Here is a 22371-nt window from a genome sequence, read left to right on the forward strand (position 1 = left end):
ATGAATACACTGTAGCTGTCTTCAGACATACCGGAAGAGGGCATCAGATCCCATTACATGATTAATAAGAGTATTAAATATTGTTGTGAGCCACCATGTGGTTGCTGGGAATTGAACTCAGTACCTCTGGAAGAGCAGGCAGTGCTCTCAACCGCTGAGTCATCTCTCCAGTCCTATTCTAAACTTTTTATTTTAAAGAAATTAGCCCTCTAGCCTCGAGGACCCTCCTGGTGGTTGGCCTCACCTGCGGATCTGCTTGAGGACATAGTCCCTGCTGATGTATTTGATGTTCTCCTCTATCACAGAGCGGACGCCATCTTCCTCTGTCAGCTGCTTCTCCAGCCATTCCACCAGATCCTTATTATTGTCCCAGACGTAAGCCTGCAAACACACAAGTCTTGGTCAAACACCAGGGGCCAGGCCTAAACACCCAATTGCCTAGCATCCCAAAAGCTCTCTCCTTTTCTGTTGTGGTTGGATGTAGAGGGCAGGTTCCCAGTGGCAAGCCGCCTTCATCTGTCTCCCTTTGACCTTCAGATGCTCACGAGGGAGTCTGTCCTGTGAGGCTCTGGCATCTACTGTTCTACAACAGTAGGTCTGTGTGGAGCAGGGTACTTAAGAGTGTGACCAGGAGGGAAAGGTGTGTGTGGCTGGTTCTTTTTGGAGGAGCAGAGACAACTGATTCTCAAGAGCCATTCTAGTCTTAGCAAGATGTGGCTGACAAGGCTTCACCTGCTGTGCTGATACAGACACATAGGAGCAGGGCTCAGAGGACAACAAACCCAGTAGAACTCAGCTGCTGACATGAGAGCCATCTTGGTGCTACAGTATTACCACCACGCCAGAAAGCCACCCCACTCTACGAGCTCTGAGAGCCCCGCAGAGGGTCAAGAAGTCTGCAGCCCTCAGATTCTCACAGCCCACCTCTCGCCTCCTTTCTTTCGAGATCATTTGGCTTGAGTATTTCCGAGGCAGCTGACTATATAATAACTCAGGAGTGTTAGAAGCCTAATAGCCTTCTCCTTGCTCTCTTCTCTCATTTCTTTACAAATCATTTAGGAATCGTTTTGTTAATGGTTTCCGGAAAACCAAGTCCCACCATTAGGGCTCATTCATATTTATGTCATTTTGTTTGGGTAATTAACCACAAAGCTCGTCATTTAAAGGTGCGCTACCCTTTTCTGTTATCACTAACCGAAGTCAAAGTCAGAATGACAATGAGTTTGGTGCTGTAATTTAATAGGTGGGCACTGTAGGGACTCTGAGGCTTGTGTTGTGGCTTCAGGAAACCCAGATACAAGCAATGCCACAAAAGCCACAGCTGCACCCTCAGGGCCTACACAGTACAGACTGAACATTCTAAGAAGCATCTGGCGTTAGCAAGGAGACTGGGTTGTCTTTTAACAGATACCATACTTAAAAAACACCATTTATTGCTAGGTGTGGTAGCTCACACTATCCCAGCTGAGGCAGGAGAGGGTTAAGGTCAGCCTGGGCTACACTGAGGCAAGGGTACAGAGTGAGACCCTGTGGTTCTTTCAGACTCACGTCCTCCCCTGACTTAGCGGGTGAGCTGGCTGTGCCTGGCTGTACCACAGCTGGGTCACATGTTCCCAGGCCTAAGGAGCAGTGTGCCTTTTCCAGCAGTCTGTCTACCTCTTTGCCTGGCTCCAGATTTGCTCATTTTGGGCATATCTGATGGAGGTCCGCTCTCCTCACACAACAAGCTGGGACCTCCCCATCTCTGTGTAACCCCTCTGAGGGTCTGCAACAGGGAAACTGAGGCAGACTCTGCTGACCAGGAGGCGCCAGATGGATGAACACGCCTGGACTGTAGACACCGCCACCTTTATAAACCTGGACATCTCCGTCATTGGCGATTAAAAGTTCTGTGGCCTGCACACCTTCCCCAATTCAGGAGGATTTGGAGAGAGGTGCAAAAACTAAGACAATGGCAGCCTAGCTTCGGAAGGAAACCAAACAAAACCAACTAGACTCACTCAGGAGTCCCAACGCCTTTCGTTTAGGAGAATATTTAATACTCTTATTAATCATTTTTAATCCGTTTGCTTTTAATTAAGAAACAGCATGATGCTTTGCTATCAACATATGCCAGGGAGCAGATTAATTGTGGCTTAAGATAACTCTCCTTGATTGGTGTAATGCATTAGCTAACGAGACGGCAGCTTCTAACGATGCTCACACACCACACTGGAGAAGGCGGCCTCCCTCTAGAGTACACACTCCTGCTCCCCTCCTGCAGCCACAGACGACGGTAGGAGTTTAAACATTTCACAGCCATTCCCAGGCTGAACTACAGCACCGCATTCCAAAATATGGACCCTGCACATGACACATGCTGCTTATCCAGACACGACCGGATGACGCCGCTAAGCCCAAAGTACATGAAGACAGAGCTGCTGAAAACCAACTATGCCTTTAACAAAACAAAACAAAAACAAATTTGTGTATTCTCAGTGCCGTTTTGTTTGAATCAGTCTGGGAGGGGTCTATCATGCTCTCTGCTCTGAGCTATTCTGTTTCACTTAGGAAAAGCAAGCTGCCTTAAAGTTATGAGACTCACCATTCCAGCCATGAGGAAGGACAGGCCACCTCTGTTCCAAGGGAGAAAAGTCATTATGTTCTTCCTTAGAATTATAAAATGTAGCTCTCTACTACGGATTTTAAACAAGTCTGAAATGCTGGCTATTAGCCTCATGACAATCCTGGACCCACTTGTCTGATATCCCAGCCAGAGCATCTTAGTATCAGTAAAATAGTAATTAAACATCACAACACTTGCTTGTCTTACAATACACATTCAGCAGACACTCTCTCTTTCTGCACCACTGGATAAATATCTCAGGCCCCACTCAACCCTGCTAATTATATGTAATAATTAGTCTAGCTTACAAAATCTAAACGACCTGTTTGAAAAGGGTCGTTTCTAATGCACTGGACAGCTGTTAAGCTCTCCCTAAGCAATGGGAGAACAAGGCCAAGGGAGTGCCTAGGGCACAACCTGGTGGCTGGGAGCCTTGACTACCAGGCTTACGAAGGCTCCACTGTGCGGGCTGCTTAAGAGACGGAGCCACCCGACCTGGGGTTTGTGGAGGGGCCTGGGGGGTGATGAGGGACACACACACCCCAGAAAGATTATTTACAATATATCAGTGTTTCCAAGGTTATGATCCTCCAGCACCCAGGATGCAAGGTGATTTATTTCAGAAGCTTTGGAGAGCATCACAGAAAGATCAAGTAAGCAGTGGCTCGCTAGAGTCCATGGCTGGGTCAGGCAATCCCCACCATTCTGCCCTCACCTCACCCTCCCTGGTACACTGAGCTATCTGTGGGTGCTTGAGGCATAGAGAGCTATCAACACAAGATCCCAAAACATTTAGAAATCCTGAATCAGAGGAAGCAGGTCACTCTGGACATTTAGAATTAATTAGGATACTAAGCCCTAAGGACACTGTTGTGAGCAAGCAATCCTTCCAGGATATGTCAGTATGACCAAGTCTCACGCTTTAACTATTTCTCTCTCTCTCTCTCTCTCTCTCTCTCTCTCTCTCTCTCTCTCTCTCTCTCTCTCTCTCTCTCTCTCTCTCTCTCTCCCTTTCCCTTCTGGAGACAGGGTCTCACCATGTATTCCTGCCTAGCTTGAACTTACAGAAACCCCATCCCTGAGTTTTGGGATTAAAGGTATGCCCCACCATGCCTGGCTGCTATGTAACTTCTAATACACTTTGCCTCTGACAGTTAACCCACTAAATCCTGTGACGCCATAAACATTATCCCCATTTTACTTATAAGGGATTCAAATAATGTGTCCAAGCAAATAAATGTAAAACTGGAAACCTCAGTTTGTGAGATTTCAAAACCTGCTGGTTTTTTTTTCAGTGTTCCATGAAAAGTCTTAACTGTGATTTCTCCTGTCTGAGTCTGTAGGCACAGAACCAATCAGCCTGTTGGAGAACTGCATACCTCAAATTGTGGAGCTAGAAATAAAAATAGAAAGCACGTGCTGTTTGCAAAACCTAACTCAAACCACAGCTCTCGAAGCTTTTCCTTAGGGAGCTGTAGTTAGAAAGCGGCTTCTGACCACAATGACACGTGAGCCATAAACCCAAGAACTGCTCCAACAGGACTGCCCAGTGGATCCAGGCAGAATCCTAGAAATCAGGGGACGAAGGTCTCTAAGGGAACGGACGTTTCACATTGCCCGGGGAAAACAATACAAACCACGGTGAATAAACGTATCACTCATGACCTGTGCACCAGGCACAACAAAGACCTGGCACTCAAAGACTCTCCTGGTCTCTGCCCTTGAGGGAACCAGCACATGAAATCTGCCACTACTTGAAGGCTGTGTGTGCCTCCACACACCGAGGGCTTCAGCCATTTCCTGACATCAGGCAGCGTCTAGGTGGTCCTGCAGAGGCCGCTTACACCTTGAACACTGCAGCACTTTCTTCTCTCAAGGGCGCTGCCGATTTTATCACCTATCCCACACTAGCCAGGTCCTGCTGAGCCTGCAGAATGTGGCAGGAGATTTCAAAGTGGCATGTCCTGACTTCACAGGCTCAGTTGTCCTTCCTTTCTCTCTTTCCTGTCCCCTGGCAGGAGAGCAACCTTCTGTAAACATGGGCAAAGGAAATAGTAACTATCGGGATCGGTGGTATTCAATGGGCAGACGGCCTCTTCCCGAGCTGTGTGCCTGCAGTGTCTTCTGCATTCAATCCGTCCGGGAGCCTATGCACATAAAGCTCGCACTGATGAGAGATAGCAATGGCGGTTTCTTTAGACACGCTGCCCCCTGGGAGGATGCCACTAAGGAACAAGCGAGGGACCTATCTATTCACTTCATGCTTGGAGGGAAGCTATTCCTTCTCCTCATCCTTGTGCCCACCGAGGCTGTGCACGTCCATTAGTGACTAATGTGGTAGGGAGGCGTATGGGCCACACACACACACTCCATTTACCTAGCTGGCCACTCTTAACTGGAGAACAACCTCTTATTTTACACTTGCATGACTTTCAATGCCAACTTCCACTAGAAGCTGCCAGTAGCCACTGACAAAATTGTCTCACTCAATTATGATGCCAGAGACTGACCTTAACCTGAACCAAATGTCAGAGAATGTCCCACTCCCCTGCTGCACATCTGAAATATTTATCCAAGAAGCTTCCCAGTCATAAAGAAACAGGCAGACTTAACACAAAGGTGAATTTCAGAACACTCCACATCACTGGCTTTAAAACTGATGGTGAGTCTTACAGCTCCTTGATGAGAAAGGCTGTTAGCAAAGACTCCAGGTAGCATTTTTGAGGAGACTGGAGTGACCCTCTGTAGGACAAGGCCACCAGCCACTTTCCATCAATATCTGACAGTCACCAAAGATTTTGACCACACAAGTAATAAATGACAAAGTATATCTGCCTAGTAGCCTGATAAAATATGACCAGTAAAATGGCTTAGCAGTTAAGGACACTTGCTGCCAAGGCTGAAGACCTGAGTTTGATCCCAGGAACCCACATGGTAAAAGGAAAGAATCAATTCCTTCAAGTTGTCCTCTGACTTACATGTAAGCTATGGCATGCCTGTGTAGGCAGGAACACTGTCTCATTGCTAAGCCCCCAGGGTAAAGTGTGTTGTGTTACAAACGGTTTGCTAAATGACTCTGTAGCTGCAGACAGGCCTTTCGAGCTTTTCTAACAGGATCTGATAGCACAGCACTTGGCTATGTATAAACAGGAGAGGGTTGGGGTATTAGGTTCCTCTATTACGCCCTGCCCGGGAAGGCCTGAGGATTCTGTGTCAGCTCTTGTAACTCTCAGGGGCACTGCACAGGTTTGTCAGTAGGTGCCTCATACCTTCACTGTGCCTTCTACTTCCACAAACCAGCGTCTCAACATGGCCTGGATCTGGCCGTCGGTCAGCTCAGGGTTGGCACTGTGGATTTTCTTCTTGACCAGGTCTTCCAGCAGGAGGCGCCTCAGTCGCCAGTAGAAGAAGGTGCGGGATGTTTTCCAATCTAAGATATCCTAGCCGCACAGAAGCGTAGAGGAATTAGTGTTGTCACTGTAGCACTAGCACTCAATTTGAAGGAACCCCACGGGCATAAAAAGCTGCTCTCCAGAAAGTTCCTGGACACTGCAAAACTGGCCCGAACTCCCCACCTCTCCTCTTTCTCCCAGCAAACCACAGAACGCTGCATAGCCAGTAGCCTGCCAAATGCTACCCAAGGCCTCACAGTGGTTTTGAGCAAGAGACTGAATCCCCAGAGAACTAGAAAGGTAACAATCTGTTTTTCATGCAGATCAAAGGCGAATTAGCTGTCACCATAACCTCGACCGTGTAGTACTCCACAGTCTGAGGGTCACCTGGACTGACCATTGATGAAGGCACACACCACTCAGTTTCCTACTGGAATCCTCAGAGCTGGGTAAGGACTCCAAGGAAACCTAAATCGTTTTGTCTTAGATGACAGGGGACACAGAAAAGGGGAAATGGTTTGATCTGCATAAGCTGATCTGGCCCTCACAGCCCCCTGCTTGTGCGCCTATGTCACTTACAGGCTTTGACACGTCAGAAATGGCAATTGTGTTACTTACGTTAATGACACCCTTCTCCTGCATCCGGCCTGGGGTGTCGTGCAAGTCAGCAAACTGCACAGCTACCTGATGGTAAATGGGAATTAGGAACTCCTCCCGCTCCTTCAACTTGCTCTCCAGTTCCTTCCGCTCAGTGGGGCTTAGCTCTGGGGTGCCTGCAATTACATAAACCTGTCTGTCACACTCAGCAGTGACCAGAAAGCTTGCCACAGATGCAGCCACCGTCCTTTCCTCTAGGGCCTGGCTTTCCACTGTCATCACTAAGTCTTTGATGCAGAACAGACTATGAGATGGTAGTCCTGTCCTTACTTTGTCACAGGGAGCCTATGTGTCTTCTTTGTCCTATAGAGGTCACAAGTATGAATGCAGAGGTGACGACTCTGCTGTCCAGGCCTCTTCTGAGCAGGTGAAGTACTAACCACCCAGAGGTCTGGACTCAGCTCAGTGCCCTAGAGCAAGGCTCCTCTATCCCCAGGCAGGACTGGTGCATGGACACCACGTCCATCCTTACTGATGAGCGTCAGAGCAGATGGACCAGTGCAAGCACAGTATTTTGTAGGAGAGCTTCCCCTGAGACCAGAGCACAGGCCCGCAGCTCTGGTTTTACCATGTCCTCAACAGGCGCCTGGGAAACCGCTGTGCACCACCGCTGTGCACCACGCTGCTGTGCACCACGCTGCTGTGCACCACGCTGCTGTGCACCACGCTGCAAGCTGCTGCACTTCACAGCCTCCAATGCCAGCTGTGGACACGCCTCTGCCCACACTAGTGCAACTCACCAAGCAGCGCCGGCTCCATGTATTATCCCCGGTTTCCCAATCCCTGACCAGGCGACAAAACTGCAGGCGGGGAGGGCAGAGCAGATGTGTGGACTGCTAAGTGCAGAACACAGGACTTCATTTGCTCAGACTTTAGCTCCTTAGAACCAGGCCGGCCGCTCCCTCAGCAGCCAGGCTTTAGTCTCAGTGTGGCTGTCTGTGATCCTCCCTAATCACTTTCAGAACGGGTCTGTAATCGATACTGAAGATGCACCTGCCTGCCAGGAAAGGAAGAGTGCATGCAGCTGAGGAAGCAGCAGGTGACAGCCTGGTGCTGGGGACAACCTGATGTGTCCTGCTGTCACCAGCCCAGGTGACAGGATGCAGGAGAGAAAGCTGTTTCAGCATATGCCTGTCTGGAAGCAGGCCTTGTTCTTATGCCATTATGAATCTCATGCTTGTGAACGGCCCAGGGCTGCCAAGTGAGCCGGAAGTGTCACACGGGAGGACAGGGATGGGACTCTAGCACCAAGCTTCATTCTAAGGGACTTTTTGAATGCCCAGGGCCTCCTGTTTGACACCTGTGAGAAGCAGGTCCAGCCCCATGGGCTTTGGGTGCTCACACTGAGGACAGTCACTGACCTCTGCCTCAGGCCCCATTTAATCTTCACAACTGCCTAAGGCTGGATTGGTCTTAGCATCATACACGGAAGGCCCTGAGACACAGAACTTTTGTGATTAATCAAGGCCACAGGGCAATGGAGTGACAGCCAGGACTTCTCTGAGGCTCTGGACAGCACCACACTGCTGATTTTACCTGGAGAAGACCAGACCTCAATAGTGGTGGACCCTTCCACTTCAGAAGGCTAAGGCACAGTGGAGACTTAGTGAGGAGGCTTAAGCCATCTTAGACTTACTCTGTACAATGTCTGTAGCTTCTCCTACTGTTTTAGTCAAGGATGTAAAAATACAGTTTGCTGGGGCCCCAGGGATGGGAGGACTGAGAAGACAGTTCAACAAGGAACTCCAAACTCTTCAAGATTTCTCTGGGTAAACAGCCAACACGGTACTTGAATGTACAATGCATCTATATGGGCCATACATAATTTATTGAGCATTTATTTTGTGTCAAGCACTGCACTTGAGTTCAAGATCATCTGTGTCATAAGTCAATACTCCCTCCCCCCACCTTCAGATATAGAGCCATACAGCTGTTAACCTGCTGCTTCAAGTATTTTCCGGGTCGCTTCTTTTTTTTTTGGTTCTTTTTTTTTTTTTCGGAGCTGGGGACCGAACCCAGGGCCTTGCGTTTCCTAGGCAAGCGCTCAACCACTGAGCTAAATCCCCAACCCCGGGTCGCTTCTTATATATTATCTCTGGTCCTTATACCCACCTTTCCACTTTGAAACCAGAAAAAAAGGCTCTGAGTGTGAAGTGGCGCCTGCAGTTAAGCAATTCGGTCTGGATTTGCACTGGGCTCTGGCCACACCCAAGCCTGCGCTTCCTCTCAGCAGTGGTCCTGCAAGTGTCTCAGCAGATCTCCTGGCAGTTGCTGGAGAGTGGGTTCCTTGTGTTTGCAAAGAGTTAAGAGCAGCCTCAACATTTGGATGCAGAAGGAGAAGGAACTACAGGCTGAGGAGAACCTTCTGGAAGCAGGCTGATGGTTTTACAACATTGCAGGAAAGGGGGAGGTTGGGCCAATTGCAATAGTCTAGAATTTTGAAGGAATAATGAAATAATACTATTGTCCTCTTGTCTTCCCAGGAGTCAGAAAATGAAGCATTACTCCCCAAAGGCTACTTCAGAAAAGAAACAGGGCAAGGAGAGGCGCTGACAAGTCCTAAGCATGTAAGAAGGCCCAGGGTCTGTGCTTTGTTTTGAGGGAAAATGTCTCTAAATCTTTTATGTCCTAGGAGTGAAGGCTGCTCTCAATGGGTGCTGTGCACTGAGGGCCCCGCTCCCCTGTACAGCAGAGCAGCCAGCTCTGGTAATGATTTAGGGGAGATTAACAAATATGTCAATGTCTATTTTCTGCTTAATTTAAAAGCCGCGTCTATAAAGATTTTTGACTTCTGAACCCTGTTCTCCTGAAAGAAAGAAGGTAAGAATGAGGAGGGATAAAGAGTGATTATCCTATCATTGATCGTTTGTCAGGAGCATTTCTTATTCACTGGACTATTGTAAAAAGCTAAGCTCGCGATCAATCCTGTAAGCTCCCTGTACAATTAAATATCTTGGAATGGTTTTCTTTCTTTTCTAGCCAGACTGCAGGGCCTCAGGGTTTTTAGGAAAGTGTGTGTGTGTGTGTGTGTGTGTGTGTGTGTGTGAGAGAGAGAGAGAGAGAGAGAGAGAGAGAGAGAGAGAGAGAGAGAGAGAGAATATGCTCTACAGAGGAAAGTCATTCTTCAGAATCCTGCCTTAGGCAAAGGCTAAAGTGGGAGAAAGGTAGGCTACTCCTATCCCTTCACAAAATCAAAAGTTCCCATGAAACCCTAAAAGCCAAACCTTGTAATTCAAGAATTAACATAGAGAAAGAGTAAAACGCAGATAAGTCATCACTAGCCTAATCAAGGGTCAAGAGCTGACATCACTGAGATGCCATTTCCTTTACTATGTCAGCCCCGAAAGGTCATGACCTCAAAGAGGAGGAGACTAAGAGACAATAAGTAACTTGCCAAATGTTGCAGAGCCAGGAGGCCAGAGCTGGCACTGGTAGCCGACCGAGTCCAGCCATAGTCCTGGGTCTTCAATTCTTTTGTCTTTAACATTTATTGTTTTATGTAATTAGTGTTTCATCTGTATGTATGTGCCCGACACATGGGCCTGGTGCCTACAGTGGTCAGAGATGCCATTAGAGCCTCTGGAACTGGAGTTACAGATGGTGTGAGCTGTCATGTGGGTGGTGGGAACCAAACTCTGGTCTTCTGGAATAGCAACAAGTACGTATCTCTCTGGCCACAAGTTCTAGGTCTTTAAAACAGCTTAAACTGATCTACAGGTATCCCGGTCCAGCAGCCTGTCAGGCTGAAGCAGGACAAAGAGTGCACATGGAGTAGCTGGCTTCTGCAGCAGCTGTTTAACACAGAAGATGGTAGAGGGCCGGCCCTACCAGATACGACCCCAGGAGTAGGGTTTGGGGGACCAGTAGGGAGTAGGTTTTAAAGCCTAGAACAATGACCCTCAGAAAGCTCACCCCTCATCTAAGTTTGGCTTCTCATTTATAATTCTAATCTGGGAAATGGGGATAAAGTTATATATATATACATATATATATATTCTATAATATTAAAGTTTTAAAAATCAAAAACATTCTTAACTTGTCTTTTAAGAGGCCTATGTAAACTGAAACCTAGCTTTAACTTTTGTAGACTATTCTTTCTCTTTAAAAAAGCAGTTTGCAAATTAGCAGATTAAAAAAAAAAGCAGTCTGCTTTGATTGTCTAAACGTAAGATATACAAGAGCTAAGGGCTGAATTACCCTCCCCACAAGGCTCCTCCTGAATGCCACAGCGATTAAACCTGTTACTGAAAAATCACAAAGACTGGACTCTTCCTCTGGTTCAAAGGTAGCACAAGAAGAAGAGTATGCAATCACATTTTCTATGTTGGAAAAAAATTCCTCTATGAGGATAGTAAGAAAAATCACAAAAAAGTATTTCTGTATGTCTATATATGTAACGTGGTTTTTTAAAATGACTTTTTATGTGCACTGGTGTTTTGCTTGCATGTATGTCTGTGTGAGGGTGCAGGAGCCTCTGGAATAGGAGTTACAGACAGTTGTGAGCTGTCATGTAGGTGCTGGGAATTGAACCCAGGACCTCTGGAAGAGCAGCCATCTCCCCAGCCCTACTAGGTATGCTTTAAAAGGGGGGAAAAAAAAGCCACAAAAGCATTCTTGAGAAACTGTAAATTAGATCCTGTTTTAAATGCCCCACAGGAGCCATTTAGAAGGACCCCTGCAGAAAGTCCCTGGGTAAAGCACATCATCCTTTTGTAATGGGAATGATTTCTCCGAATGTATCTGTTTCTCTTCCCCCAACTCCACAGTCCTACTTTCCTATGCTTGCTTTTTTTTTAAAAAAGGAGCCACCTACTAAAACACAACTGCATTGCATATTGGTTCTAATTGTAATCTTCCCAAGGGATGTCTAATCCAGAATTCCTTGCAATCGCGTGAATAATATCTTAACTCATATTTTAAACAATCCTTACAGTAAACTGAATAAAAATGATTAGTTCTCCTTTCAGTCCTGCCCCTGCCGTCAAGCAGTCATATCAACATGAGAAAGTGAGGGGACAACACGGTTTCCTGAATTCTGGCAGAGGGATTCCTCTTTGGCCTTTGCTATTTTCTCTCCCTAAATCTGACAGGTCAGGATACATGGATCTGGGCCAGTTAAGAACAAGAAGGGAAGAGGGCCTTGGATATATTCTACATCAGCTTTCAAATGGAGAGAAGCCTGGGTTTACAAAATCCCTGCCCTGTCCTAATTGTAAATCACGGCTTTCTGGGAGGGGCAAGGTGGTGGAAATGCCATGGTCTCACTAACTACACCAAGCTAAAGGGGCTGAGACTTAGAGTGAGAAGGGTGGCCTTTAGCGGCCACCAACTATGTCTTCTCAGCTTCCTTACACAAAGGACACTCCATGCACTGCAGGTAAGACACCACTTTTAAGGTATAAAGACTGGAACATCTTTCCCCATCTCACCTTCCTATGCGAAGAGGCCTAAATCTGCTTCAGACTAGCAGCACTGACCTCTCAGTTCCTAACAGCCTGAAGAGATGGGGAAACACTTTTGACAGTAACCCCTGAATCTCCACCACCCAAGATAATCCCTTTCAGGTCATTCTTGCTGATAAAGATGTAGCTTTGGAGAAAGGCATCTGGAAGTTTTTACACGCAAATCCCCAACTGCCACAATACTCCAAATGTACCAAGTACCTCAGCCTATTAGGCATATTGGATCCTAGCTAGGCCTGAAGAGCAGGTAAGGGCCAGCAAGGTACTGAACCTGTTAGCAGTCAGGGCGGTTTCATACAGGGAGAGCTAAGGAGCTACATGGCAAGCTGCCCATCTGTCTGGGAACAGGGCCATGATGGAGAACGAGGGTCTCCTATGTGACTCCTTTGCCCAAGTGCTCAGTGTACTGAGGAAGAGGGACACCTGGGTACTAATAATTGCTTTGTATTTGGGCTGGATAGTTCCTTCTCCATCTAAACTGATTTGACGTTTCTCTCTGGTAAAGATCCATGGGAAGACTCAGCTTACAACACAGGAGAGGCAGAGTTAGCCCAGCACTCCTCTCCCCAGCCATTCTGCTGTCTTCCGAGAGGCAACACTAGGATGATATTGAGACACAGAAGGCCTTGGAGGACCCAGACTCCAGAGAAGGAATTTGATTTCCTTAAGCCGCAAATGGTAGAACATAATCCACCCTTCAATAACTACCAAGGCCTGCTGCATCTGAGAACACAGGGTCAGAACTGGTTCAGTGATGGAACATCCTGCCATCTGAACTTACTATTAAGGGCAATTATTTCATTTCAAACAGAAATCAACATATGCTGTTATTACTGTAGAGCTGCAAACCAGCCACAGAAAATGGCAAACGCTCATTTAAGAATATAAGCGCCGGGGTTGGGGATTTAGCTCAGTGGTAGAGTGCCTGCCTAGGAAGGACAAGGCCCTGGGTTCGGTCCCCAGCCCCAAAAAAACCAAAAAAAAAAAAAAAAAAAAAAAAAGAATATAAGCGCCTGGTTTCAATCCTTAGCTCTTTCCCTTGATCTACCTATCAAATTCAGTTTGGAAGAGATGAAGTAAACTATTCAGAAATTATTATTTATATCCTTGGCGAGTAAATTGTAATTTTGTGCAGCTAATCAGTTTGCACAGGTCTGTTTAGGTACTCTGTGGGTGCTCCCCAGTACAGAGGCTGATTTGGAAGGAGATCAGAAATACACGATAACACCCACTCCTATAGGCATTTACCTAAATCAGATTTTCCCTGTGCAGCTGGTTTTAGCTCACAATGGGAAAGCATCCCTGTTTGACTTTGCCAGGCTCAGTATTCAGCTTAGGGACTGAGAATTCTGCTCTGTGCTCTCATGTACACGTACTGTTTGTCTTGGAAGCCTTGTTTAATCTTCACTCTTGCTTCAGTTTTGCAATCTAGAAAATAAGGTCATTTTTCACTGACTTTGTAAAAGGCATTTGGTAGTGTCTGGCTGTGGGCACTGTGAGAAGCCAGAGGACACTGCACCTCTCCCAGACTGGGTTTATATTGTGCTGTAGCTCATCCAAGCCAATCTGCTGTGTCGTAACTATACTCGAGCAGTCTCTGAGAGACTGTAAATACCTGTGAGAAACACTCCTTACAGTTGTTTCTAATCCACATCCACTCGTGTCTCCAAGATGCTGGGAGTCAGAGATTGCTTCAGACTTAACAGACCATGGATCTAATCTAATCTAATCTAATCCATCTAATCATTCATTCATTCACTCATTCATTCATTCTTTGAGACAGGGTTTCTCTGGGTAGCCCCGGCTACCCTGAAACTTACTCTGTAGACCAGGCTGCCCTTGAATTCGGGGATCTGCCTGCCTCTGCCTCCTGAGTGCTGGGTACAGATTCTTTTTTGAGTGCCATTATTTGGTCAAGGTTAAATAAATAGGATTTTCCTCAGCATGAATAGGAAATTGATAATGAGGTGATTCATAACAAATGATTAAGTGGCCATCACTCGGGGATCTCCTCTCTTGCCACTGCACACATTCCTACAGCTAAAGGTGCTGGATGGAGATGAGAGCAACACCAGTCCTGTGAGGGGAAGTAAGCACTGGCCCCACACCCTCAGCACCTGGGACTTCTGCAAACATGGAGAGGATCCCTCCTTCTACCACCCTGTTACTCAAAAGGATGATAACAGCCATTGGGGGGTTAAAAAGAGGCAGTGAACCCCCAGTTAATGAGTAGGAATTCAGCAGGCAGTGCAAGATAAATGGGGCTCTCTCTGCTTCTGCTGGAGTCAGCATGAACTGCGGCCCTGCGGCTTGTTTGTGGCAAATGGAGTGCGCGAAATATCAAAGGGCAGTGATCCAGAAGAAGACCGACTTTGACAAATTTTAAATTGGCCAGAAAGAAAACCAGGAGAGAGAAAAAAAAAAAGAAAGAAAAAAAGAGGAAAAAAATAAATGAAAGAAAATTAGGCAATTGTTTGTGTCCTACAGTGGTGGCATTGCTGCCTTCGTACAGAATTATTGGTAAAAACAGCAGCAACCTCACGGGATGCCGGAGCAGTTATCAGCCACCTAAGTGAGATGCTTATCAGCAACTGAAGCTTTTAGAGCTTCCTGTGTACAGTTGTAAGTAACTTGCTCTTGGGCTGCAGTCACTTTAATTAAAGTGTATGGGGTTGGTCAGAGGTAATTATCCTGTTTGGAAAAGAAAGGGAAAATCACCTCAACAAATCTGGCAGTAGTAGATTTCAGAACAACTCCTGCCAGTTCCCCTTTGCATGTGTTTTCCCCAGGAAGGGTCAGGCTGCGGCTGGGCTGGTTTTGGTTGCTGTTAGCTGACAGCTGACAATGGGGCACAAACGGGATTATTGTGGCTCAAGTCGCCACTTCTGGCAAGCAACCTGGGCCAGGCTTCCTTCACCTGCTCCACTCCACACAACAGGTGCTCAGGGCAGCTTTTCTGACCCCACATGATGAAGATAATAGAACCCAAAGAGAATTTTATTAAGCTGTTCCTTAGAGCATAAATGAGCTAGCATATTTCCGCTCTTCCACTCACTAGGTTGTACCGCTTTTTAAACTTAACCTCTCTCTCTTTTCCTTCAGAGAAACAAAACTACATTAAAACAAAACAAAACAAAACAAAACAAATCCTAAATGATTTTTACTGACATAGCAAGTGGCTTGATGGGAGAAAACTGCTCAGTGCTTAAAATCTCAGAGTTGTCACAGGGCTCTCACAGTTTAGCCTCATGCTCTAATCACAAGTGCCTTCCCAGAGCTCTGAAACAAATGAGCACCAGGGCCCTGGCTGGGCGCATGGCGTGCAAATGCTCAGGGCACGGCTGCTGTGGACACTGGAGGCATAGACAGCACAGTCTTTACTTCCATTTTCTGTAGTACACTGACCTCAGAACACTGTCTGGGTAGAGACCAGCTTTTCTATAATGTGACACTGATTCTCAACCCCCTGGAAATGAGAGAGGCTGTCCAAGAAACAGCAGAAATAAGAAATATTTAAGTCATAGACATTCTCTACCTGACTAGCCTGCTTTCCAAAACAACTTCTAGCTAATGATACTCTACAAGAACATCATCCCAGTAAGTGGGCTATCTGCCCTTTAAGGAAGATCATGTGACTTCTTTTCAGTGCCCACCTTCTATCTTATCACACTATTTCATTCTACCGGGTTCTTACCATACAGAGGACGGTAAATAAAGATCATCGTGAATTTGATCACATGCTTCAGTGCCTCCTCCCCTGACCTACGAATGCACTCATTACAAATCAGCTGAATGGCTCATTGATTTGCCAGGACAAGCAGACGTACCCAATCGCTCAGCCAAGCGGATGTAGACTGGGTCTACGCGACGCATGGTTTTCACCAGATCCTTTTTGCGGAATTTGATTTCTACTGTCCCTTCTGGTTCCAGAACAGATCCCCTGAATGCAAGAAAGCAAACAAAACAGTGGAGTTTAGAGGAAGGAAGACACAGAAGTAGGCCGGTTACAATTTGTGAAACAGGAAATAGGTTCATTACAATTTTGGTCACCCATGGTTCCCAGAAGTTACCCCTGGGAAAAAAGCAGGCACCTAGATGTATCGAAGTGAGGCACAAGAGAGGCCTGGCATAAAGCAAGGAAGATAGTTCTCATTACCACACAAGTAGGTCTCCGTCAGAGAGAGAATACAGGCTCCACCACTAGACAGCTGGTGAAGGTGACAGGCAGCACATTTTTGTTTTCCAGAAAAAAACAACAAAACTAAAAAATTCCAAAAGGTAGGCACCCTGGCAGAGAAACCACCCCCAGTACTTGGGCTATACATGTGGGCGTATATAGGGTAGGAGTAGTGTTGGTAATGACTGTCCTGTACCACAGATGTTAATGTGCTTCTGGAAGCACACACACTAGGCCGGGCTGGGAGGCAGTAGATAGATATTTCTTAATGGACTTAAAGAAAAAAGTGTTCACAGCAGGGTTTCTGGTGTCAGAATATTGTTAGCATTCACTGTAAGAAACTCCAAGGCCTTCAGTTTGCTAACTTCCATAGCACTGGGCAGGATGCTTTTAGCTACCTCTCTGACCTGTTATCAGAGGACAGCTTAGGGCTTAAAAATAAGAGACTAGTTTATGTAGAATGTCAGCTTAGGGAGCTTCCCTGAGTCGCCCCTGAAGCAGAAGGCTACAGTTTGGGGAGACAGAAGCGGGTGCTTCAATCCAATGATGGGAGGTAGAAATGTACATGGACAACGACACTGATGTTTTCAGGAAAGCACTGTGAACACAAGAGAGGATGCTTGGCTTGATTTGTTTTAATTTCAAGAGCTATTTTCTTATAGATCTGGGCTTCTCTGCAGTTTTTTCTCTTTTTGGCGGTAGAATGGAAGGAATGGGGTGATTTATAAATGAAGTTCTTTAGCCTCTTAGAATGTCAGAGTGAAGCCCGGGACTCAAACAGAAGGGGGCAGCTTTGGTCTGGAGTCACAGAGTGTGGGTGAGCTCATTAACAGGAGAGACAATCCCAGAAGAGCAAAGACCACTCCAAATTTATCTACGATTAGTGGATTAAACTCCAGAACTGGGCTAGAGAGATGGCTCAGTGGTTAAGAATGCTTGCTGCTTGCTGCTCTTCCAGAGAACCTGTATTTGATTTCCAGCATTCATAGTGGCTTACAACTGCCTAACTCCAGTTTCAGGGATCTGACACTCTCTTCTGACTTCTACAGATAGCCCCCCACACATGGCATATACTCTCCCAGACACATGCATACACATATAAATAAAAACAAATCTTAGTAAAGACACACACACACACACACACACACACACACACATCCTTAGAAGTCTTGGTTACATTTGAGTTTTCCTTTAAGTTCCTTTTTGCCCCAAAAAGAGATTGTTAAGAGGCATCTCCAAATAGAGAATGGGAAGGAAGAATCTGTCTGAGTTTGGAAGAGCCTGGAAGAGAGAGAGGACTTTGTGGTAAAATAATCTGTGATGGGGGACTAGACTGAGAAAACCTGATTCTAGCTTGGTTTCCTTCTTGTGCCAGCAGACACTGTTTAGAAAGCCTATTCTTCTCACCTTGGATTCTTTTAGTAATGGACAGATTAAAATGCAGTTGTCGTGACTATAATGTTCCCAAGGGGTAGGGGGTGGCGACAGCTAGAAGGTCCCTGAAGGCATGGGATGCAATAAAGAAGGCATGATACCTGCTTTCCCGGTCAGCATACATCTCCATGTGCCGAGGATTGATGGTTGGGTCGATCACAACCCAGGAGCCACCCCGAAGCTCAGCCTGCGGGGGAATGTAGACCATCACAGGCTGGGAACACTCCCGCAAGCCGTCCACAATATAAGCGCCAAACTTGAGCACCTGGTCATACATATCTGTGGAGAATGAAACAAATTACAAACAGTCAGACTTCTCCTCAAAGCAGAGTTTTCATGTTCTGGGGCATGCAGAAAACAGAATTTTTGTCTCCATGAGGAGGTTGCTCATGGGAGAAGTGACAGGTCTTAGTTCCAGCCACCACAGGGCCTGTGGCCATCCCGAAGGCTACAGTGACTGATGCCTCCACCTGTACCCCACTCAAGATTTCGGAGGAGCTTCAAAAGCACAAGTCAGAAATGCAATCTTTCACAAGACACAGTATGCAAAGCCCACGATTAAATATCCATTTTATATCCTCCCTGCATCTCGAGATTCAGGTTTCACCACATTAATTCATACTTGCTCTACAAACGTTAAGTATTTTTCATGTCAATATGTGATCTCTCTCACTACATTAAGTTTTCTGAAGGAAGGAACTATTCCAGCTTCTTTCTATTCCTTTCACAATTCTTAGCATACAATGAGTTCTTAAAATATGCAGCTGATGGCAATGGGTCTTGCAAAAGGAATTCTTCCTTAAAAACTGAAGCCAGGAGTGGTAGGGCTCACCTATAATCCCATAATCCCTTGTACTTAGGAGGCAGAGGCAGGAGAACAGTGGTGAGTTATGAAGCCAGCCTGGACTACGAGGTGAGTTCCAGGTCAACCTGAGAAACTTAGTCAGACCTTATTTCAAAATAAGATGAAAACAGTGGACTTTTCATCCCTACACACAAAAGCTTGCCCAGTATTAAAACACACTCAGTGCCTAAGGTCAGCAGGTAATGAGTGAACAAGCATACATACTTTTGAAAGAATATAAGAAAAAATATTTGATAATTTTATTTTCTAGGATATCAGTGAGAAAAATTATATATGCACACTCACATGAAATCTCGCATGGCCACATTCTTTTCATTCTGTTAGAGAATACTCTGTAGTCCCCCAAAAGCTAGGAGCGACTTGCAGACAAAGCCCCATGGTGCACAGAGGAGAGAGCCCTGGGAGCAGTCACTCATTTCTCAAGGCTTTATGGGCTGCTTCCCGTTTCCCAGATCCGTAAGGTTTGAACATTGCTAGTTTTAGGGTTCTGAGTCCAAACATTTAATGAGCACTTCACTGAAGCCACAAAGGATCCTTCCCAAAACAACAAATAACAGTTCAACTGGGTTCAAAGTCTCCTATCCAGAGAGGATCTCAATTTGGAATAAATCAATTCTGGAAATCCAAGGCAAAAAAGCATTTTTCAGGAAGTTAAGAGCAAGCCAGATAGAAACTGCTTTCATTGTAGTTACGGGCAAATTAAACTGCCATGGTCTCCAGAGTAAATGGGTCTCTCTATTCAGACCATCAGTGAGCACAGTTTCCTGTGAGACACCTGCCTTTGACCACTGCTCTAACCTGGTTTATCTGTGAGGGCTTCAGAAATGCCAAGTTGCCCTAGATACATTTCCTACTCTCTGTGGAGTGTGTATGGTCATATACTCTGTATATATGATCAGAGTGGAGACATTTATTTCTTTGGGTGGAAAGCAAAGACCAAAAAAAAATTTACTGCTAATTGCACAACTGCTGTCTGAAGAGCGGGAATAAAGGACTTTAAGCGCTTTACGCTAATTCCGTGCTTATGAAAATAATTGCTCAGTTCAAATTATTTTAACTAAATTAATTCTTTAGTGGATATTTCAACTAGTGCTACATAATAAAATAATTGTGTAATTAGCGGTACATTTTTCAGTACTGCCAAGAGTACAGTTTCAGAACAAGTAGCAGGAAGGAGTGGCCCTCTTGGTGCGTGCACCGAGGAGAAATGGAAGAATAGATAGAAGATGAAAATGAAGCAAAAGATAGAACAAAAGTCATCTGACTTGGAAGCAAATGAAGTTACAGGTAAACAAAGACAAGGTTTATAGCCATTTCCTCATCTTTATTCCTTAAAGCATACTTCCATCAAAATCTACCCCTGTCCTGTCTGTCCATCCGGTCAATGGCTAACTCTCCAAAGGGCAAGACTTTCTTGTGTTTTCATTTGTTTACTAAAACACCAGCTGGGTGTGGTGGTGCGTGTCTTTAATTCAAGCACTCTCCAGGTAGAGGCAGGCAGATTTCTGTGAGTTCCAGGACAGCCAGGGCTACACAAAGAAACACTATCTCAGAAACAGAACAGAACAGAACAAAACAAAATGCAACTTAACGTCACACTATATGGAAGTTAGAATGAAACTAAGCGAAAAGTTTTCATTTTAGTGAAAAGGACTTTGGTTTCTCCTTTTTGTTGATGAGTAGATTACTGTATCCCAGGAATGATGATTGCACACATACACACTGTGTGCCCAGGTAAAAGACACATTAATAATCAGAATATTTATCTTTTCCCTATATCCATGTTACAGCGAAGCAGTAGGAATCATAGTTAAGTAAGAGTAAATTACAGAGACATATTCGAATGAAATTTTTCTTCTGAGATAGGGTTTCACTACGTAGCCCAGGTTGGTCTTGAACTTCCTGTCTGCCTCCTGAATGCCAAGAGTACAAGCATGTATTAGCATGCCCAGTTTTCAACTTATGACCTCCAAGTCACCACTTTCCTGCCTTACTTGACTCAATTTTAACTGTTTGGGAAGATGGGAGGCTTGAGAGGAACCTCTAACACCTAATGGCTGACTCCATGAAAACCAGAAGAGACTTGAGGGGATGAACCTATCTAAATGTGGCCTGGATTTCCCTTACATTCAGAGATGGCAGGAGCTGTACTGATGGCACTCAGTTATGTGAGGGAGGGGCTTGGGTCTGGCTGCCAAACAAATGTCCTCAAGCTCTAAATCTGACAAGGAGAGGAACTTCAGGCTTCTTTAAAGCTGCCAAGCTTGGAGCTGAAATAACACTTCTATCTCCCCTGGAACACCAACAGACCTGTAACATAACTGTCAAAACACCCCCAAATAGGCTATTCAAATACAACCACATAGCAAAGCTACAATTAATATGCTAATACTGAACCTCAAGTTTCCCCAAATCAAGTATTTTGAAACAATGTTCTGACATACAAATGTCTGAAACCCTTCCACAGTTGAAGAAATGAAGACTAAGCTAAGAACATCAGGGGAGGGGGTCTCCAAGGGTTTATGGTAGAGTCAGTTCAGGGAAATCTAAAGCCACACACTTGCTTGTCGTTCTGGTGCCTGAGAAATGCAACTGGACTGGAAACGGAAATATTGATCCATTCTTCACTGGAGAGGAAGGAGCTTTCTAGCATCCTGGGAAGGTACATCTGCATGAATGGTGATTACACCCAGCACCCCAGGATCAACTCTGCCTGGGGCCTTTATTCTTACACACCATGGCCAAGCTGTGGCAGCCACATGTACCAACAAGGGAGTAGGGTGTGGAAGTGTTTCCGCAGTGCCCCACACTAGCAAACTGGAACAGATCTTATTGGCTTAGGCAAGATTATGTTAGGCACTGAGGTAAACATTAGGCACACACAAGCTGCATAGATGTAATATCTCTCCTGAGTTCATTAGAGCCAGTGGACATTGTATCTCAACATCCAAGTAATCAGAGACTTTAAAATAGACTTTCATTCCAGTTAAAGTTTTCAATAAATGTGGTTTTTATTGTTATTTATAACCTGTCCTAGGAAAAAATAATAAGTATAACATGAAAAGCCAACTGAGAGTGACCCTGTAGCACCGGCAGCGAGCGGCCTAATATCACTGGGATTTGCATCCTATCAAGCTGTTCACGCTGAGGCTGGGACCCTGGTGCTAATTTCTAGTAAATTTCACGCTTGATGTCTCCCTGTTGTGGGTCATTGCCGGTTCGTCTAAATAAACTGCTTCCAAATGGCTCCTCCATCTAAATATTCAGCCAGTTTTTATAATTTAATTTTGCATTATGCTGAATAGCCTTCCGGCCAGATAGAGCTCATTGGAAAAAAAGCACCAATACCATCTTGACAAGCTTTTATTTATTTATTTATATTTTTTACTGCTCGAATTAGACCTCCTAGGCCGACTAGTAAAGAGTTTTTTTTTTTCCCTCCACTAATGTCAATTTTCAGCATAGCAAGAGCTGTCTCTAATCTTTTCCTACTCATTACACACAATTTTGGAGTCATTTTACCCACAGTGCAGTCGGCTCCTGGCTGTGTGTTTGTGTGCACTGAGGGATGGCATAATTGTTTATTTTCCCTCCCTGCATAATCCCCAGCCAGTATTGAAACCAAAACTGCAAACATCTCCCCAAGGGATGTGGAGAATGACAAGAGGCTCTCCGTTGAGGTCCTCTCCCATGAGCTAATATGTGGGAAGCATCCTGACCTGTGTGTACACATGAGAGTGTTCTCCCCTCCTGTGCTCACAGAACTCTATCTCCCCTAA

The 22371-nt window shown here is 45.6% G+C and overlaps 1 protein-coding gene across 1 annotated transcript in view; it reads right to left on the minus strand.

The window, feature by feature from the left end:
- Positions 1–22371, minus strand: part of Acaca (acetyl-CoA carboxylase alpha) — a 259500-nt gene that overhangs the window by 3323 nt on the left and 233806 nt on the right. The window contains exons 51-55 of the mRNA XM_032914502.1: positions 17829–18006; positions 15944–16056; positions 6616–6770; positions 5875–6045; positions 245–381 (exon numbers count right to left, since the gene is read on the minus strand). Of these exons, the coding sequence (XP_032770393.1) occupies positions 245–381; positions 5875–6045; positions 6616–6770; positions 15944–16056; positions 17829–18006 (754 nt within the window). The remainder of the gene's footprint in view (positions 1–244; positions 382–5874; positions 6046–6615; positions 6771–15943; positions 16057–17828; positions 18007–22371) is intronic.

This window comes from Rattus rattus, chromosome 9 (assembly GCF_011064425.1).
Source record: "Rattus rattus isolate New Zealand chromosome 9, Rrattus_CSIRO_v1, whole genome shotgun sequence".
NCBI classification, from domain to species: Eukaryota; Metazoa; Chordata; class Mammalia; order Rodentia; family Muridae; genus Rattus; species Rattus rattus.